Raw genomic sequence first — 19,544 nt, 5'->3', positions numbered from 1 at the left:
GACCACTTTCTTATCAGCCTTAGCTCGAATCTCTTCAGCTTCATCTAGGGCGTCCACAACCTCGACCTTCATCTTCAAATGGTCAGGCTCGAGCCTTACAATGTTGCTCGCCTGGACCGAGCAATTTTCACGAGCATTCTGGAGTTGCACCTCGAGGGTAGAAGACTTGGCCAACTCATTCTTCTTGGCCACAACTTGGGTATCTATCTGAGCCCTTAGCTCATTACACTCATACTTGGCTTGACCAACTTTGCCCAAAGGTGTTCCAGGTCCTCTGTCTTACTCTGCAACTGAAGTATCAAAATATTAATCTTCGAGGATAGAAGAAGAAACATGCATCTCCTCAAAACAAAGATTACCTGTCTCTAGAGGTGGCTTGCGTAGTTCAGGCTTCGATTCATCTCGTACCGAAGGTGTATCAACTCATTTGCACTTTTATCACAAAGAAGTCTAAGGGATTCCTCCCCGTCCAAGGCTTTCCGCAACCTGGCTTCACGGCGGAGCAGCTCAGACCTGAGTTTGTCTAAGGCCTATGAAAAAGAAGCTCAGTGAGAAAATGAAATTGCAAAACCGGAAAACCAACAAAGTCAACCAAAATTCACCATAGAACAGAGCCGCTGAGTCTCCTCAAAATTTAAGTGTACATCTACTTGCCTGGTCTATTCGGCCCCAGTCGAACTGCTCTCGGTGGGGGTATGATCGCTCGAAATCCCACTTGATTTAGGCTACCCCTGGACTCAAACATCCCTCAAAGTACCTTCGATAGGAGAAGAAGACGGCAACAGAAAATCTGTATCCCTCAAAGTACCTTCGATGGTAGAAGAAGATGGCTGCAACAAATCTTTATCCCTCGAAGTACCTTCGACGGGAAAGGAAGATGGCGATAAAGGAGGAACCATTTTTCCGAGGCTAAAAGCCTCAGGTGCTGTAGGCTCAGCTGATACATCTTTTTTTAGCCTCCGGGGAGGGCTTCCCTCGCTATGAGCACCCTCGTCCTTCGAGGTTTCCTTCCGTTTGTTGTCATTCCTCGGCCCCGAAGTCGACGATCCTTCCTCCTCTATGAGGGGGGCATGATCTCATCTCAGAAAATTCTCCAATGCCTGTGGTGATAGAAATAATACACATAGAAGAAAGTACTTTTCAAAGAAAATAAAGCACACTGCACGTACCGTGGTGTTTTGCCTCCCATCTACCCTTGGACAGATCTCTCCACTTATGCTCATTTTAAGTCGAGCAAGATGTAAGTTTTCTTGTCCAATCTGCTAGGTCGGGGACCTCGTATGGCAGCCACGAGATTGTTGTAGAAAAGAAAAGGAAAACATCTTTACGGAGTCTGCCTCCATCATGAACAAAAATGATAAAAATACAAGTGTACCACTTACGTGTGAAATTCCATTTCTCAGGAAATGGAAGGAAGCCTACGGGGATAATATCGACAGTCCACACTCGGACAAATCGACTCATCCACCCTCGGTTCCCATCTTCTTCATAGTTGGCAATAAAGGGCCTGGTGGATCGACGTCGTAAAGTTATCAGGCCTTGGTAATGCAAGGGCCCATACAATATGATGCAATGGCTAAGGGTGAACTCGAGCCTGGCTTTCACCGCTAAGAACCTTATCCTCAATACTATCCTCCAGAACGACGGGTGAACCTGTGCCAGGGTAACCTGATATCTTCGACAAAAGTCGAGCACGACTCTATCGAGAGGGCCTAATGTAAAGGAGTACGTGTATACATTCAAAAACCCCTCTACATGAGCCATGATGTTCTCTTCCAGGAAAGGTACCTGCAGTACCACCTTTTCTCCCCATCCGCAGTCTCTCCTCACTGCCTCGAGGTGTTTCTCTCCTATTGATGAGATGAACCTCGATGCATGCTCTCAGTGGCCCTGAACATAGGGAGGTCTCTCTAATGTAAATTCCCTCCTCGAGACAAAGCATCTCGAGGTTAGCTCACTGGACGCCGGCGGTGTACCATCGACCGAGCGGGAAGCAGAGGCGGAACTCTCCTCTTCTTGGTGAACGGATTTGGGCGTAGCTGCTATAACTATGGTAAAACAAAAGAAGAGACATAAAAACTTAGGCGAAAGCTTTGAATTAAAATGGTAAAAGAACTGACGCAAGGAAGGAAAGCTCAATAAAAAGGATAGTTGCTCAAAGTAGCGGAATCCTCTAATAAAAAGAAACCAAATACATATATAGAGCAAGTGGCGACTGCTCGCCTATTCTGAAGGCCAATTAATTTTCACCATGCCATTACCACTTTTGGGGAAGTTTACCGGTGGGACCACCCCGATCACTGCACAGTCATATCATATGAATGACATTGTCATATAGCGCTCGAGAGCTATCAAGATCCCCACACCAATCTAGCATCAAGATAGAGCCCGAACTTGAGGATCTCTATTATTACAAGTATGGACTCTAAAAGAGCTATCAATCTAGCCTCGAGATGGTGCCCGATCTCGAGGATCTCGGTTACTCCAAGTATGGGCTCCAAAGAACCAACATCAAAATTCAAAGGTTAACTTTGCATAAGCACTGAAAAATAAAATTTTACGGATTGAAGCAAAGGAATCTTTTTGCATTCCCAAAAATGCATTTACAAAGGGTGTCTTTACAAAGCCCCCCCTCCCCCCAAATCCATACACAAATAGACGGAAAAGTAGAAGCATAGATGATGACGCGAGTCAATTCTTCACCCTCACTACTGTCTGATTCACTTCCAGGACCCTCATCCAAAGTAGTTGAAGGTGCTAATTCTTCTTCCAAGGCTCGGTCATTCTCAATGTCAACAGAGATATCGACACCTTTGGTGCTTGCTTCCTCGAAGGCCTGCCTCCTAGCTTACAAACGAGAGGGAGCAACGGCCCGAGCCAGCTTCTGCTCACCCTTCTCCGATATCTCTCTAGCTCGTTCGTTTACGGTGGTGGCATCTCTCTTGTATGAGGATGCATATTCTTCAGCAGACTTGTCCACAGATAATGTAGTGGCCTCTTTCTATGTACTTCGAAGAAGATCCTGGATCGAGTCTAACTCTCCCCACAAAAGGTCTCTCTCCGATGTCACGACCTCATTCTGCCTCTTCAGCTCGAGGATCTCCGTTTCCTTGGCTGCAACCTCTTCCTAAAGTTGCCCCACCAGGGCATCTTTTTGCCCAATCTGCAAAGACGAATCAAGATAGTGAGAATCAAGTTATAATAATAAAAAGATGAACTCATAAATGTCGTGTTACCTGCCCAGCAAAGCTAGTCCATTCTTGGTGCACTCCCTCCAGACTCGGCGAAGCTCGCTCAACTCCTCTCCCTTTCAGGAAGAGGAAGTCTTAGACTCATTTAGCTCTAAGGTGATCTTCTCGAGCTCCTCCTCACGTCATGAAATCTCATCTCAAAGCTTAAAAAAATCATGGTCATACAATTTCTTGAGCTACAACAACGCACATTAGTTAGAAAGGGAAGGGTACAAATCTAAAGCGCAAATGGTATGTAAAGAATATCACTTGCTTTCGAAGCCTCTCAGCCTCCTCGAGAGCGATGGGGGTGTTGGATTTGTGTCCTCTTCGACACCGACGAAGTAGTCCTTGAACGCATCATCCTCTACCTGATAGATCCCCACATCGGCAGCGCCCCTGTTCTGGGCATCCCTTATTTCTCCCGGAGAAAATGAAGGGCCCAATTCAAAGCCGCCCATGGTATCAATTTCTTTAGGGGTTTCTTCTCGACCCTGAAAAATTTCGGATTTAGGCCCTCTGAAATCACCAGCCGAGGATTCGCCGGCACAGACTGTACCATGTCCTACCCGAGGCTTGGGGACTGCACCCAAACCCTCCTCAAGGGTCTCTTCAGCACGAGTTTGGTCCACATCGGCCACCCCCGACTCGGTAACCTTATAACCAACAGCTTGTGGAGCATCAACACTCCACCTTACCATTTGTACCCTTTGTACCACGAAGACTTGCCGCAGTAGTCGAAGTCAAGATCGTGGCATCAGACTTAGGCTTGCGGACCTTAGGTTTCTTTGATTCTGGAGACTCAGTCGACGCCTCCTTCTTCCTCTTCTTACCTTTATCAGGTTTCGAGGCTTCTTCTTTACCAGGAGGAGGCAGTTTCATCGAGACGCCACAGGCATGATATACTAAACTCACAGCCACAAGAATACTCACAAGAAACTTGGTAATGACACAGCATACGGTGGTTCTTGGCCTGCCACCGCATTTTAGCCAAATAGCGCCAAGCACGCTAGCTGTATGAAAAAGAAGAGTCTAACTATCTAATCCATCCTAGAAGATTTTGAACCGCACCAGGGAACCAAATGGTGGCTACATAATCCAAAGAAGATCATTTCAGAAGAAGAAGAAGAAGAAGAAGAAGAAGGGACAATAAAGTGCGCTTGATCTAGGGACACTTACGCTTCATGTTCCAATCCTCCGGGAATGGCATCCTATTAGCAGGGATAATGTCTGAGGTTCTTACTCTGATAAACTAACTCATCCATCCCCGGTCTTTGTACTCTTCGATTCTTCCCGAGAATATCTTGGCAGATCGATGGTGAAGCTTGATCAAACCCCCTCGGAAGAGACGGTGGATGTACAATCTGATCAGGTGGTGGAGGGTGAAGGTCATTCCCTCGACCCGGTTAGATAAATATTTGAGCATGTAAACAATCCTCCGAAAAGAAGGATAGATATAACCGATCACTCGGTATTGACGGCAAAAGTCCAGAAACACCGGATCTATCGATGGGGAAGAAGAATCTACAGGGGCTAGAGTGAAGGGGTATGTGTATATGCTGAGGAAGCCAGCTTTGTGTGCTACTATGCTTTTCTCAGCTTTTGGGATCTCTACTTGCACTGCCTCCCCCCATCGATAGTCTATCTTTACTCTATTCGTGTCGGTCACCACACTGATGTATCGGGGCATGGGCTCACATCAGCCTGGTGTAGAAGGGGGGTTTTCAATGGTAAAATCGAAGACCGTATCGAAGTGGCCAGGGGTACATTGCTCAATACTTGGAGGTATTTTTGGCTTGCCTTTAGACGGACGTGATGAAGAAGTGGTGCCTTTTTCTGAGGTACCATTTTGGAGGTTTTAGCCATAACTATAACAAAGTTTCAAAGAAAGAAAATGAAGTGTCAAGCTCAGAGAGGACATGAATGCAGAAGATTGTAACTTAGCTCTGAAAACATGAAGACATTGTAAAAGTATGAATGACTATTAGTTAAGGTATTTATAGAAGCTGCTTGGGCAACATTTGAGAAGCGAAAGAGTCAAACCAATACCGATTCGTGGGCTTCTCGATAATTGTGTAGATAGTGACCTCTTGCAGCCTTTGAGTCATGTCATTTAATGCTCTAATGGGCTGATGTCATGATGGAAGTATCGAAGAGGCAAGAGCTCAAGACCATTTCTTATCATCTTTACTCCAAGAACCGCGGAAACTATCTGTATACGGCTAAAATTGGAGAATCTGATTTTATGATTGTTATTACGCTCCATAGCCCGTCTCCAGAAGGCTTGAGGCACAACTCGAGGTTCGATCTCGAGGATTCCCTATGTTCGACTTCGGGGTAGCGCAAATCGGTGGCTATGATAGACAAGCGGGAAATTCCCAAGGCACATCGTTAGAGCTGACCAGGTCTACAAGAATAGCACAAGTCCGTATCGTGACATTAAATGGTTGTACCATCCGCATATCTTTTTAATAAATGCATTTGTATTATGTTGGGATTCACCCTCCTATATAAAGGGGACCTTTATCATTTTGTAAGGGACATGATATTCAATACAAGAACAAGAACATTCTCTGCTCTCTAACTTAAACATTCTCCATTGTTTTTCCTTTGATTTATTTCTTACATTTATTGTGTTTCATTGATTGTTCCTCATTTATTACTCATCAGTGATCATAAAGAGCCATCATTTAGTCCCTTGGAACTATTATTCCTTCATCGATCATCCCCAGTCAAGCTCATTATCTCGAGCTCGAGGACCAGCTTAGGCCAGTCCGAGACCCCGATTCGCAGTTGTTCTGTTTGAATAACAATACTGCCTCTTACTCTTACTTTACTTTCCTAGCTCACACTTAGCCTCTATCACTTAACAACTATCATTAAAATAAATCACATATTTTTAGAATCACAAAATAAAATTTAATTGTAATTACCATTTTCAAGGTAAACAAAGACTTATGATAAGGATATTATATGATTTAGATACCTTATAACATGACCTCCTCATCATATTAAGCACCTCTAGTTTTACCCAAAAATACAGGTTACAACATCCTTGATTCGTCTAACTTCTAATACTTGTTAACCATTCTTATATTCCTTTGTATCATATAAACCAAATAGGATTAAATTCTTATCATCTCAAAGATAATCTCTACTTGAATTTACGTCGACTAACTTAGGACGTGAACTAACGTACGAGAATATGGGTTGTATCATCCGGGTGGTGGCGATCCCTCGATTTGATTCTATTTTTTTTGCATTCAGACAGTATTGTATTATGACATTTCTTTAGTTATTTGGTATAGAGCTTTTGAATCTATACTACCGAGTTTTGGGAGTGGTATTATGTATTGTCGTTTTGGCTTATGTTTATCATTATTTCCATTGTGTATGATAAATTGGACTTATTATATCATGTTTTGACAATTTAATTTTGTTAATGTGATTGGCTTACCCAGTATTGAAGGTTAGGTACCGCCATGACCCTTTGGTGGGAATTAGGTCGTGACAAGTTGGTATCAGAACCCTAGGATCGTTGGTTCTACAAGTAATGAGCAATTTTAATAAAGTCTTGCGAAAATATATGGTTACATCCATACATATATTTGTATGGTAACCGAACTGTTTGGACACTTTACTTTCTTTCATTCTTTATTATGTGAATATTTTTATTCCAAATTTTAACCTTTACCTTTCTTTTCTCTCAAAGATGCTGAGGACAAGATCTATGAGATTAGTTGAGTAGGCATATGTGTACCTTATCAGAGTCCTAAGAGGTGGGGGTCGAGGTAGAGGTTGAGGTAGGACACACGCTGTAGGTAGAGTACTTACTAGACGAGTAGTGATGGAGCCAGCAATAGCTCTTGTTGAGGAACGGGAACCAGATCATGTTGAGTAGGTGGGACCCGCTCTATTAAGGGGCCTATTACTACCCTTGTACTTCAAGAAACTTTGGCTTATGTATACGGTAAAATTGGAGGGTCCAATTTTCCGTCGTTGAGATGCCTCGTAAGCACATTTCACATGTTTAAGACAATGGTTGAGGTTCACCCCCAAGGGCTACAGACGCTCGACCTCAGCGCAGTGCAGACCAACACTTATGATGAAAAAGTGGGGAGTTCCCAAGGCGCATAACTAGAGTTGACAAAGTCTAGTGAGCTAAGTTCAGACATGAATCATGGCATCAACTAGTTGTCCCATCTTCATATCTTTGTAATAAATGTATTTGTACTATGTTGGGGTTCCCCCTCATATATAAAGGGGATCCTTGTCATTTTGTAAAGGACCTGTTGCCCAATACTAAATACACAAGAACATTCTTTCTGCTCTCTAACATATTCTCTTGATCTTATTGCTTCAATTTATTGCTTACATTCATTATGTTCTATTTATTGTTTATCATTGATCATAAAGAGCCATCATTTTATCTTTCATAACTATTTGTCCTCCCACGGTTTCCTTAAGCCAACCTCCAGACTCGACCTCGAGGCCTCATATACGGCAGCTCGAGGCCTCGACCTCTAGCCACTCGGTTCGATTATCACATCGTCTCTAAGCTTTAATCTTGCTTTCTAGTCTTTTTCTTAGCACCCATTGCCTAACAACTAGCATAAAAATACTTCACGTATTTTTAGAACCACAAAATCAAATTTAATTGTTATTACCATTTTCACGGTAAATAGTTTGCCGCCCACCGTGGGGATAAAAATAATAGTGATTATTTTCTTGCTGGTTTAACTACATAACGCAGGTTACCTTTCAAAGTTTTTCTTGTCCAAGATCTTTTATTTAAGGTCAAAATGACTAAACTAGTAAATGTGCCTAAAAATAACAGCCTAAAAACTATGGAAAGGGCGGTATGGTTATTCTAGGTACGGGTGTGCCACCGCAAAACCCTAAGAGTACACTGGAACCGATTCCCAAGGGTACAACCTCGTGCGACGCCCAATACATTAACGACGGTCCTCACACTAACAAGGGAGCATGCCGAGAGATTCAGTGGGAAACTCGGAAAAATCCAACCTGGGCAAGAAGAGAGATTCCTCAGCATGTCGTTCATATGATTATCAGGGGGACCGACATTCCCCAAGGACCCATGATCAAATGGATAAAAATATCCGATGCAATAGAAGGGCCGATCCAAGACCGCATGACCGAAGACACCCTTGCAATAAGCGAAGAGGATCTCGAGACCTTGACAGAACCACATAACGATGCACTGATAATTTCATTTCTTTTAAGTAACATTTGAATTAAACGTGTGCTCGTGGATCCATGTAGCTCGGCCAACGTAATTAGGTCAAAGCTAGTAGAACAGCTTGGGTTGCTTGATCACATCGTACCCATCTCCCAGGTCCTCCACAGCTTCAACATGGCCGGCGAAGTAACAAAAGGGGAGATCTCCCTCCCGATTGACATGTTCGGTACAGTTCAGAACACTAAGTTCCACGTCATCGGCGGTGACATGAGGTACAACACATTGTTTGGCAGGCCGTGGATATACAACATAAGAGCAGTACTGTCAACTCTACACAAAATGATGAAGTTTCCAACAAAGGATGGCATAACAATCATATATGGAGAACAACACGCGGCAAAAGAAATGTTCGCGGTTTACCAGGAGGCGCCAAATACTATGCACTCTACCTTGGATGAGTCTGGGAGCGTACAGACCCCTGAGGATTATGAAGAAGATTTCCCCGCTCCTGGAACATTTGTTGCCCCTGAAGATTCGGATGCAACAAAATCGACAATTGAAGAAGTGGAGCAAGCTATTTTTATCGAGCATCTCCCAGATCAGAAGGTATACCTGGGAATGGGACTAACCCTAAACTCAGGAAAACTCTCATTCAATTCCTTATTAATAACATCGACTGTTTCGCTTGGTCCTACTTAGATATGACAAGAATCTCGCCGGAAATAACCACCCACTAATTAAGTGTCGACCTCAAGTTTAAACCAGTGAAGACAAAAAGAAGACCCCAATCCGAAGTAAAACATGCATTCATCAAGGACGAGGTAACAAAACTACTTAAAATAAGGTCTATTAGAGAGGTAAAGTACCCCGAATGGCTAGCCAACATAGTGGTAGTGCCCATAAAGGGAAATAAGTTAAGAATGTGCGTAGATTATAAAGACTTAAATAAGGCATGCCCCAAGGATTCATTCCCATTGCCTAACATCGATCGTCTGATCGATGCCAAAGCCGGCCACGAGACCCTTACCTTTCTCGACACCTACTCGGGGTATAATCAAATTCAGATGAACCCCGAAGATAGGGAAAATACTACGTTCATCATGAAGTATGGTACCTACAATTACAATGTGATACCCTTCGGGCTAAAAAATGTAGGGGCTACGTACCAACGTCTTGTTAATAAAATGTTCGAGCATCAAATAGGCAAATCCATGGAAGTTTATATTGATGACATGCTAGTTAAGTCCCTGCGCGCAGATGACCATTTTATTCATTTGTAGGAAACATTCGACATCCTCGGGAGTTACAATATGAAGCTTAATCCCGATAAATGTGCCTTCAGAGTGGGTTCGGGCAAATTATTAGGCTTCATGGTGTCAAACAGGGGGATCGAGATAAACCCTGACAAAATCAATGCCATCGAAGAAATCACGGTGATAAATAATATAAAGGTCGTGCAACGACTGATAAGGCGGATAGTGGCTCTCGGAAGATTCATATCAAGATCATCAAACATGAGTCATCATTTCTTCTATTTGCTCAAAAAGAAAAACAACTTCGAATAGACTCGAGAATTCCAGCACGCCTTAGAGGGATTGAAGTGATATCTGACTATTCCTCCTTTGCTCCACATGTCAAAAGAAGATGAAACGATGTATCTATACCTAGCCGTATCCGAGATAGCGGTAAGTAGTGTGCTAGTTCGAGAAGAGCAAGGTACACAATTCCCTATTTATTATGTAAGTCAGACCCTAGGGGACGCCGAAACCAGGTATCCACACCCAGAAAAATTAGCTTTTGCGTTAATAAGCACATCACGAAACTTGAAACCATATTTTCAATGCCACCGTATTTGCGTTTTAACAACATACCCTCTCTGAAGCATATTACATAATCCTGAACTATTGGGCCGATTGGCCAAATGGTCCATCGAACTCGGGGTGTATGATATCGAGTATCAACCCCGAACGGACATCAAGTCCAAGATTCTAGCGGACTTCGTGGCCGACTTCTTGCCATCCCTCGTGCCCGAGGTAGAAAGGGAACTTTTACTAAAATCGGGCACATCTTCCGGGGTATGGAACCTGTTCATTAATGGCGCCACGAACGTGAGAGGATCCGGACTCGGTATAGTCATGAAGTCGCCTACGGGTGTCATAATCATGCAAGCAATAAAAACTGCAATTGAGTAACAACGAAGCCGGGTATGAGGCTATGATTGCAGGTCTAGAATTGGCCAAAAGCTTGGGAGCTGAGATCGTCGAAGCAAAATGCGATTTAATTCTGGTAGTAAATCAGGTAAATAGGAGCTATGAGGTCCGAGAAGACAGGATGCAAAGGTACTTGGACAAAATCCAAGTCACAATATGTTGTTTCAAAGAATGGACCATGGTTGACATACCTCAAGAGAAGAACAGTGTGGGAGATGCCCTCGCAAACCTGGGATCATTTGTCAAAGAAGATGACCTACTCCCCAGGGCTGTTATTCAGCTATTTAAATCAGTGGTCGAGGAATGTCATACCGAGATTAATACTACTAGCCTAACATGGTATTGGAGAAATAAATATATTGACTATCTGAAAGACGTCATTGACTTCATCTGGGACGTCATTAAAGATAAATTAATTTTATTTATTACTAACTATTTCTCAAAATGGGTGGAAGCGAAGGCCTTCGAAAAGATAAGAGAAAAAGAAGTCATTGACTTCATCTGGGACCACATTATGTGCCGATTCGGGATTCCTTCCGAGATAACATGTGATAATGGGAGGCAGTTCATCAGAAGCAAAGTAACACAGTTGCTCGAGGATCATCAAGAGAATCTTGTCCATGCCCTACCACCCGTGTGCAAACGGCCAGGCCGAGTCCACAAACAAAAGAATCATCCAAAACATAAAATAGAAGTTGTAAAGCACTAAGGGAAAATGGAGAGAAGTATTGCCCGAAGCGCTATGGGCATACCGAACAACTCCATAATCAAGCACAGGGGAAACACCTTTCTCTCTAGTATATGGTACTGAGTCTTTGATACAAGTGGAGGTCGGGGAGCCAAGCGCCATATTCCGACACACCACTTAGAGCTCGCACAACGAGGCCATGACTACGGCCCCCAAACTATTGGATGAAAAAGCGAGAAGCCTCGTTTGTCCGAATGGATACCCAAAAGCAAAGGATCTAAAGGTATTATAACAGGATAACAAACCTCCGACATCTCGGAGTCGGGCACTTGGTCCTAAGATTCTGATGGAAGATTATGAAACATCCTCGTGCTCGAGGACCTCGGGCTCTTAAAAGCATGCTTGCACTCTTTTCTTTCCACCGGATTTTGTCCCTAGAAGGGTTTTACCGGCAAGGTTTTTAACAAGGCAGCATCTATATGCCACCTAAGGAACACTCAACAAGTATTCAAGTCTTCTTTCGTAGTAAACCTCGAATACTGGGGGGCATCCCCCCGAAAGGTCACCTCCTCGGAGAATAATGTACCGGGCCAAACGGTTGAATGAACCGTGTCCATATAAGAATAATTGAGTCCCTAACAGCAAAAACATGTACACTTGTACCAAGTAAGCAAAGAATACTTCCCAAAAGCATTTTGTGTTTCAAGGAAGCTCGATATTTTTTGCAAAAATGGCCCAAGAGGAAAAAAACATCCCGAATACTTGGGGACTAGCGTCAACAAATCAAAACAATACGAACCCCAGGTCGGAGCTTCAAACTCGTAAGCCCTCAATGAGGCAACAACAAGATCCTAAAATAGCTCCAGAGCAAAAAATGTCACGAACTCTCGGGGACAGGCGTCGAAAACTCAATGCCACATGACCTGCAGGTTGGAAACTTTGAAATTGTAAGCCCTCAATGAGGCAATACCAATTTTACAACTAATGGCTCCTGAGCCGAGAAATCCTCAATGACTCAGGGAATGCCGTCAATCGCCATCTCCATCGACTTATCAAAGCCCGAGGCCATAATATCACATGCCGGCAGCCTTGGTCCTATAAGACCTCAAGCAAGGCATAAAACACACATGTACCAATTGACAATATATGTAAGACCTCAAGAAAGGCATGAACCATACTTGTACCAAGTAGCCAAAACTATAAGATCCCAAAGGCATGTAAAAGTTGTAAGACCTTACTAAAGGCATAAACCTAATATCAAAGTTAAGGCTATATATCAAACTTGTAAGACCCCTAAAAAGGTATACCCTCGATATAGATGCCGAAACTACTTCACTCGGGACTGAAAGGCTTTGGTTAAACATAAATGACTATGGTCACAAGGCTGTACTAGCCAACATAATGCGACTCGTGTACGCTCGACCGCCGCTATAAAATCACAGGCCTTTAATTACTTTGAATATACTTTGAAAATAACTGGTTAAACAGTCTACTATCGACATAGGCAAAAGAGCTTTGACCATGTCAGCTCCTAAATACAGGCTTGGAGATACTCAGCCAACGAGCCAAACCTTCCGAGGTGATCGATCATCGCATATAATGACTCACAATCGAGGTTTTTATCAAACTGTTGAAGAGTCAAGAAAACACAATTTCAAAAAGTCCTTAACGAGGTAAAAATAGCCTATAAGAGGTTGTACCGACCCAATGCATAAGACCCAATGTCGCCACCCACACAAGAGGTCGTACCGACCCCACATGTTAGAGCCTAAGGGATAGCTTTAAAATTCAAAAACATGAAGGTCGAATGAGCTTGAGTCGAAACCTGATTCAGAGACTGAACCCAAAATAGTTAACTAAATATGCCTATAAGCATCAGCGTAAGAGCTACTATCGCCAGCATTGAAATCGAAGGTCACACCGACCAAACGCGTGAGAGACACTTTCGCCAACGCTATAATTGAAGGTCACAACGACCCAACGTATAAAACCCAGGTCTAACCCGAGAACACTCGGGGACTAACTTTCGACCATTACGAGTTGCTTAGAAATAGCAAAGACCTGAGGGTCTAACCCAAGGTCTAAGACCTCAGGTTGATTATCAAAAACATCACATATTATTCCCAAAAGGCAAAGGAGAAAGGAAGTGATAAAAAATGAAAAGCCTTTTATACATATTGCTCACAGAGGTACATTTACAAGGCTTTTAAAAAAACCCTTACAAGGAAGGAGCTAAACAGAACCATAATATATCATCGAGCCTACATCTTTGACGACTCCGCCGGAGGTTCTGCCCAACGGTTCCAGCTTCAATCCCAGGACCTTCAACAACCTCTTCCCCTCTAAGGATTCTTCCTTCATTCTCATCATCTTCTAAGCCACTACCTGTCACACTCCCAAAAGCAAACAGGGCAGCAGCTTTTTTCTCTAGGGTCTTCACCCTCTCGAGCTCGAAAGACAAATTGATACTACCCGCGTGTATGTCCTCGAGATTCCACCACCGAGATTCTGACCGAGCATGTTCCACAGCTCGAGTCAATTTCAGTTCGGCCTCCTTAGGCACTCTCCCAGTTTGAGTGTTTATTACAACTACATCCTCTTTATGCAAAGATATAGGCGCCTCAGCTTCGGTTTTGATCCCGGATAGTGCATCAAATAACTCATAATGGAGACCTCTATATTTGTTGCTATACGCCCTCGCATCATGAATCTTGTGCCCGACTAAGGCCATCTTTTCCTGGAGGGTATCCCTCTTAGAGGTTATCTCTCTTACATGTCATTTGAGGTTGAGGACTTTGGAGTCTCTAGCTCGGAGCTCCTCCCTCAGCAGGGCACCTTCCTTCTCAAACTGCGCGAATCAGATACAAGATGTCAAAACACTAGGATCTGGAAAACATTCAAACAATAGCAAATGGAAACTAGGTAACCTATTCAACAAGATGAGCCTTCTCACGCTCATGGTGGGTAACCTCAGACTGAAACCAGGTGAAAGTCTGGTGATAAAGTGCCCTAGTCTGAATCCATGAAAAATACAAGTTAGAAAGACAAAGATCAGGACGACAGGAAGGATTTACAAAAACTACATGCTCACAAAGCCTGCTCATCTCGTTGAAGACGAGTGAAGCCTCGAGCTAGGGAATTCCCTCGGGAGCGGCTAAAGGCCTTTCAAACGTATCTTTATCTCCGGTAGGCACCCCCACATCGGAAGGTTCTTTATTCAGGGCATCTTGCATTCCTTTAGGAGGTAAGATCATTCCCTGAGGGGAATCACTCAGGATAACAACACTAGTAGGGTCAATCGGGGCCACCTCTTGTCCCTACGGGGCTTCAGATGGGTTCCTCCGAACCACCTACCGAATGCGTCCCATCTCAACGGATATTTTGGCCATCGACCGGCTCAGGGACATCACCCGATACTCCTTCAGTGGCCTCTCCATCCCAAAGTTGGACCGCAACGACATCAAGCTCTGGCTCGGGAGCCACCATCTCTACGGCATGAGGGCCGATCAGGCTTTCCCCTCCCTCGGACACTAATAAGAAATTATTTTCCCCCTCATCTTCAACTCGGGGACATCCCGCTACTTCTGGAGCTAGGGCTGCCGGGTTGGATTTAGTTTCTTCCACCTTGGTCTTCTTGGATTCCGAAGGTTCATTCGACGATTCCCTTTGTGTTTTTCTCCCTTCATCGAGTCCTGAGGTACCCTCTTCACTAAGCGTTGTTCCCTTCATCAAGGGGACCTCCCCTAGACCTATACGAATGCAAGAGGTAAGCATAGGGAGTAAGGACTCTATCAGTAGCAATTCTGATTAAAAGGTACGACTGCACCTGAAGTAAAGGATCACCATGGTCCTTGTCTTCCCATCGATCTTGGGACAGATCACGCCATACTCGCTCAATGTATGGGCAAATTGAGTCCATCCAGCCTACCCAACCCGAGAGGTCCGTGACCGCACCAGGGTAAATTGCTATGACTGCATCAGGAGAGAAATTAAGCGCGTGTAAAGAAGTACATAAAAAGAAGCAAGGAAATTCTAGATAACATATCTACTTACATTCCATGTTGCACCTTTCGGGGAACGACATCCTTTCCACCAAGATCAGGTCCGAAGTCTTAACTCAGACAAAGCGGCTCATCCACCCTCCGTTCCCAACTTCTTCAATGCAAGCAAAAAGTTCCCTCGAAGCTCGACAATGGAGCTTAATCAGACCCCCACGGAAGAGATGGGGGTTGTACATCCTGATCAGGTGATCGAGGGTGAAGGGAATCTCCTCAATCATGTTCACATAGTACCTGATCATGTAGACAATGTGCCAGAACAAAGAGTGAATTTGGCCGAGGGTCACTTCATACCGTTGACAAAAGTCGAGAATCATGGGGTTTATTGGAGGCAAGGATGGCCCCACCGGAACAAGGGTAAATGGGTAGGTATACATACTAAGAAAATTGGCTTTGTTTGTTGTTACATCCTCCTCCCGAGAAGGGATCTCCACAAGCACCGAATCCCCCCAGTGGCAATCAGTCCTCACCATTTCGACGACTGTTATTGAGCTAATATACTGAGACACAGGCTCACGATGCCCCGACTTTGAAGAAGGTTTCTCAACCTTGAAATCGAAAGCCGTTGCAAAAGATCCTGGAATGAATTCCTCAACACGAGTAGGCATTGTCACTTTACCTTTAGATGGAAGCAAAGATGAGGAGGTCACGTTCTCCTGAGAAGTTAAGGCAGAAGTTTTCACCATTCCTAAGAGATTTTAGAGGAGAAAGGGAAATTGCGTTTCGAAGAAATAACAAAAGTAAAGGTAGAAGGAACCTTTTTGGGGGCTTGGTGGTGCAGTGATTTATAAAGAACTAGAGAAGAGGTATTTATAGCGTCCCCACACGCGCGTTGAAGAAGGCAATGGACAACCAACCGCCATAATTAATACGCAGGCTTTCAAGGGATGTGCATACGTGATCTTTTGGCACCTTATGACTGTCGCCGTTAAGAAAGTACCAGAGGGGCAGGAATTCAAGGTCATTTCTTATCAATTTCACTCTAAGAAATGTAGGGACTATCTATATAGGGTAAAACCAGAGGGTCCAAATTTTCGTCGTAGCGATGCCTCGTAAGCACATTTCACAGGTTCAAGACTATGGTCGAGGTTCACCCCCGAGGTCTATCGACGCTCGACCTCAAGGAAATGCAGACCAATGGTTATGATGAAACAGTAGGGAGTTCCCAAGGCACATAACTAGAGCTGACAAAGTCTAGTGAGCTAAGTTTAGACCCAAATCATGGCATCAACTAGATGTCCCATATCCATATCTTTATAATAAATGTATTTGTACTATGTTGGGTTCCCCCTGATATATAAAGGGGATCCTTTTCATTTTGTAAAGGACCTGTTGCCCAATACTAAACACACAAGAACATTCTCTCCGCTCTCTAACATATTCTCTTGATCTCATTGCTTCCATTTATTGCTTACATTCATTGTATTCTATTTATTGTTAATCATTTATTGCTTATCATTGATCATAATGAGGAAACTTCTAACGGTCTTCTCTCTCTAACCCCCCCCTATCGCTTCTAATTCTACTTTTAATGGTCACTGGCTCACTACACCTGGCCAGCCGGCAACCACCCAGCAGGTACGAGCCCCTCCCACCCCCCCCTCCCTCCCTCATCTTTCACGCCACTCATCCCTTTCCCTCTCCCCTCTTTCTCCTCCCCCCCCTCACCCCCAAACTTAATTGTAGTGGGCACTCTCACAAACACTGGCCCGCTATCATACCTATTTCCGGCAACTTTTCTCCCTTTTTCCCTTCCCCTTTTGTTTACTTTGGCTTAGTTAACAGATTACTTCTATTAGTTCACATTATCTTTGTTAAAATATTTGTTATAAATTATTGCAATATTGTAGTTCAACTTTATTTAGTTAGCTACTGCTATTTTAATAATTTGTTCATTTTCCTTTGATTGTTTTTAATTTATTTTAAAAAAAAAATAATTTAAGGTATTATTACAACCTTTTAACGCTCCTTTTCTATGGGTGGGGCCTCACCAGTGGTAGCGGTGACAACCCCCCTTATTTGTTTGTTTTCATGGTGTTTTGTGTGTATTTCAAGTTAGGGACTCTAGCTATTATCGGTGAGCGGGACGCGCGTGTGCAAACAAAAGGAACAACCCTGACAAGGGTCGGTAGGAGGTTGACGCGAACGTGCTTGGTGGATGCAACTTGGGCTTATATACCAAGACAATTCCCAAGTTCTACTCACAGGAGTTGGTACCTCCCGTTTTTCATTTTCCCCTTTATTGTGTTAGTTAAATTATTGAAATCATAGTTCTTATTAGATTATCCATCGTATTAGTGCGCCTATAGTTGTAGCTTGTCTTTGTCTAGCTTGATTTATTGACTTTTGTGTGTTATTGATTCCCCTTAGTCTATCATAGGTATAGTGGTTATGGTCTGGGATGGTGGAGTAAGGTTATGTCCTCGGGGGGTGGGGCGGGAGGTAAGGCAGGGGTTAGGGGGTGGTTGGGAGGCAGAGAGGTAAAGGGAACAGGGGTGCCTATAGGTTACAAATCGGGTCATGGAACGTAGGTACATTGACGGGTAAGTCTATAGAGTTGGCGAAGATCCTCCAGCAAAGGAGGGTCAACATAGTATTTGTCCAGGATACAAGGTGGGAAAGGTCGAGTGCGAAGGACGTGGACGGGTATAAACTTTGGTACTCAGGAGTCAAGAGAGGTAAGAATAGAGTGGGTATCTTGGTGGATAGGGAGCTTAGAGAGTCTGTGGTCGAAGTTAGACGAGTGAATGATAGATTGATGTTTATTAATTTGGTGGTTGGAGAGTACACCTTGAACGTCATTAGCGCCTATGCGCTGCATGCGGGCCTAGATGAAGAGGTTAAACGACGCTTCTAGGAGCAGATAGATGAGATTGTGCGCTAGGTTCTGCATGCTGAGAAGCTATTCATAGGAGAAGATTTCAATGTTCATATTAGGGCGAGCACAGGTGGTTATGGCGAGGTGCATGGAGGATTTGGTTTTGGGGAGAGGAACGGAGGAGGTACCACGCTGTTGGACTTCGCTAAGGCTTTCAGGTTTGTGATTGCAAACTCTAGATTTCCGAAAAGGAAGGAGCATTTGGTTACTTTTCAAAATGCGGTAGTGAAGACTCAGATTGACTATCTCCTCCTCAGGAGGTGTGACAGTGGGTTGTGCAAGGATTGTAAGGTGATTCCGAGTGAGACACTCATGACGTAGCATAGACTCTTGGTGATAGGCGTTGGTATTAGGTTAGAGAGGAGGAACAGGTCTGCTCAGGGATCACCGAGAATTAGGTGGGAAGCCTTGACTAAGGATAAAGCCCAAGAGTTAGAGTGGCGGTTGTCGGCTATGGGAGCTTGGAAGAGCAGTGGGGACGCAAACACTATGTGGTCAGCAACTTCAGACTGTATAAGGGCATCTGTGAGAAAGGTGTTAGGGGTCTCAACCGGTGTCTCTGGTAGGCATGAAGGAGACTGGTGGTGGAATGAAGTGGCCCAAGGTAAAGTAGAAGCAAAGAAGGCGGCATACTTGAAGTTAGTGGGGAGCATAGGTAAGGAGGAGAGGCAAGCGTGCATGGAGAGATATAAGGTAGCTATGAAGGAAGCTAAACTATCGGTCATGGAGGCTAAAACTGCGGCTTATGGTCGTATGTATGAGGAACTGGGGGAAAAGGGTAGGGAGAAGAAGTTATTCCGGCTGGCCAAGTTGAGAGAGAGGAAGGCTCGGGATTTGGACCAAGTGAGATGCATCATGGATGAAGATGGTAGGACACTAATGGAAGATGCCTAGATTAAGAGGAGATGTCAAATTTACTTCCATAAACTTCTGAATGAAAAAAGGGATCGGGATATTGTGGTAGGAAAATTGGAGCATTTCGAGAGTCACTGTGACTTCGGGCCTTACAGGCGTATCAAGGTTGAGGAGGTCGTGGGGGCTATGCGTAAGATGAGAAGAGGCAGAGCAACCAGACCAGATGAGATTCCGATGGAATTTTGGAAGTGTGTAGGGAGAGCGGGTTTTGAGTGGTTGACTAGGCTATTTAATGTTATTCTTAAGGCAAAGAGGATGATGGATGAGTGGAGGTGGAGTACGGTGGTTCCATTGTATAAGAACAAAGGTGATATCTAGATTGTAATAATTATAGGGGTATCAAATTACTGAGTCATACCATGAAA

General features: G+C 44.0%; 1 protein-coding gene across 1 annotated transcript; it reads left to right on the top strand.

The window, feature by feature from the left end:
- Nucleotides 1-18,717: 18,717 nt before the first annotated feature.
- Nucleotides 18,718-19,158, top strand: LOC138875565 (uncharacterized). Its single transcript, XM_070154402.1, has one exon. It carries the CDS (start codon nucleotides 18,718-18,720, stop codon nucleotides 19,156-19,158), a length of 441 nt encoding a protein of 146 aa, XP_070010503.1.
- The last annotated feature ends 386 nt before the right edge of the window (nucleotides 19,159-19,544 follow it).

This window comes from Nicotiana sylvestris, chromosome 8 (genome assembly GCF_000393655.2).
Source record: "Nicotiana sylvestris chromosome 8, ASM39365v2, whole genome shotgun sequence".
Classification (NCBI taxonomy): domain Eukaryota; kingdom Viridiplantae; phylum Streptophyta; class Magnoliopsida; order Solanales; family Solanaceae; genus Nicotiana; species Nicotiana sylvestris.
Note: the sequence above shows the minus strand (reverse complement) of the source record. Positions and strands in the feature narration are given on the sequence as shown.

Excerpts from the sequence above, each read along its gene's own strand:
- LOC138875565 (XM_070154402.1), top strand. The coding sequence starts at position 18,718 with ATGGGAGCTTGGAAGAGCAGTGGGGACGCAAACACTATGTGGTCAGCA.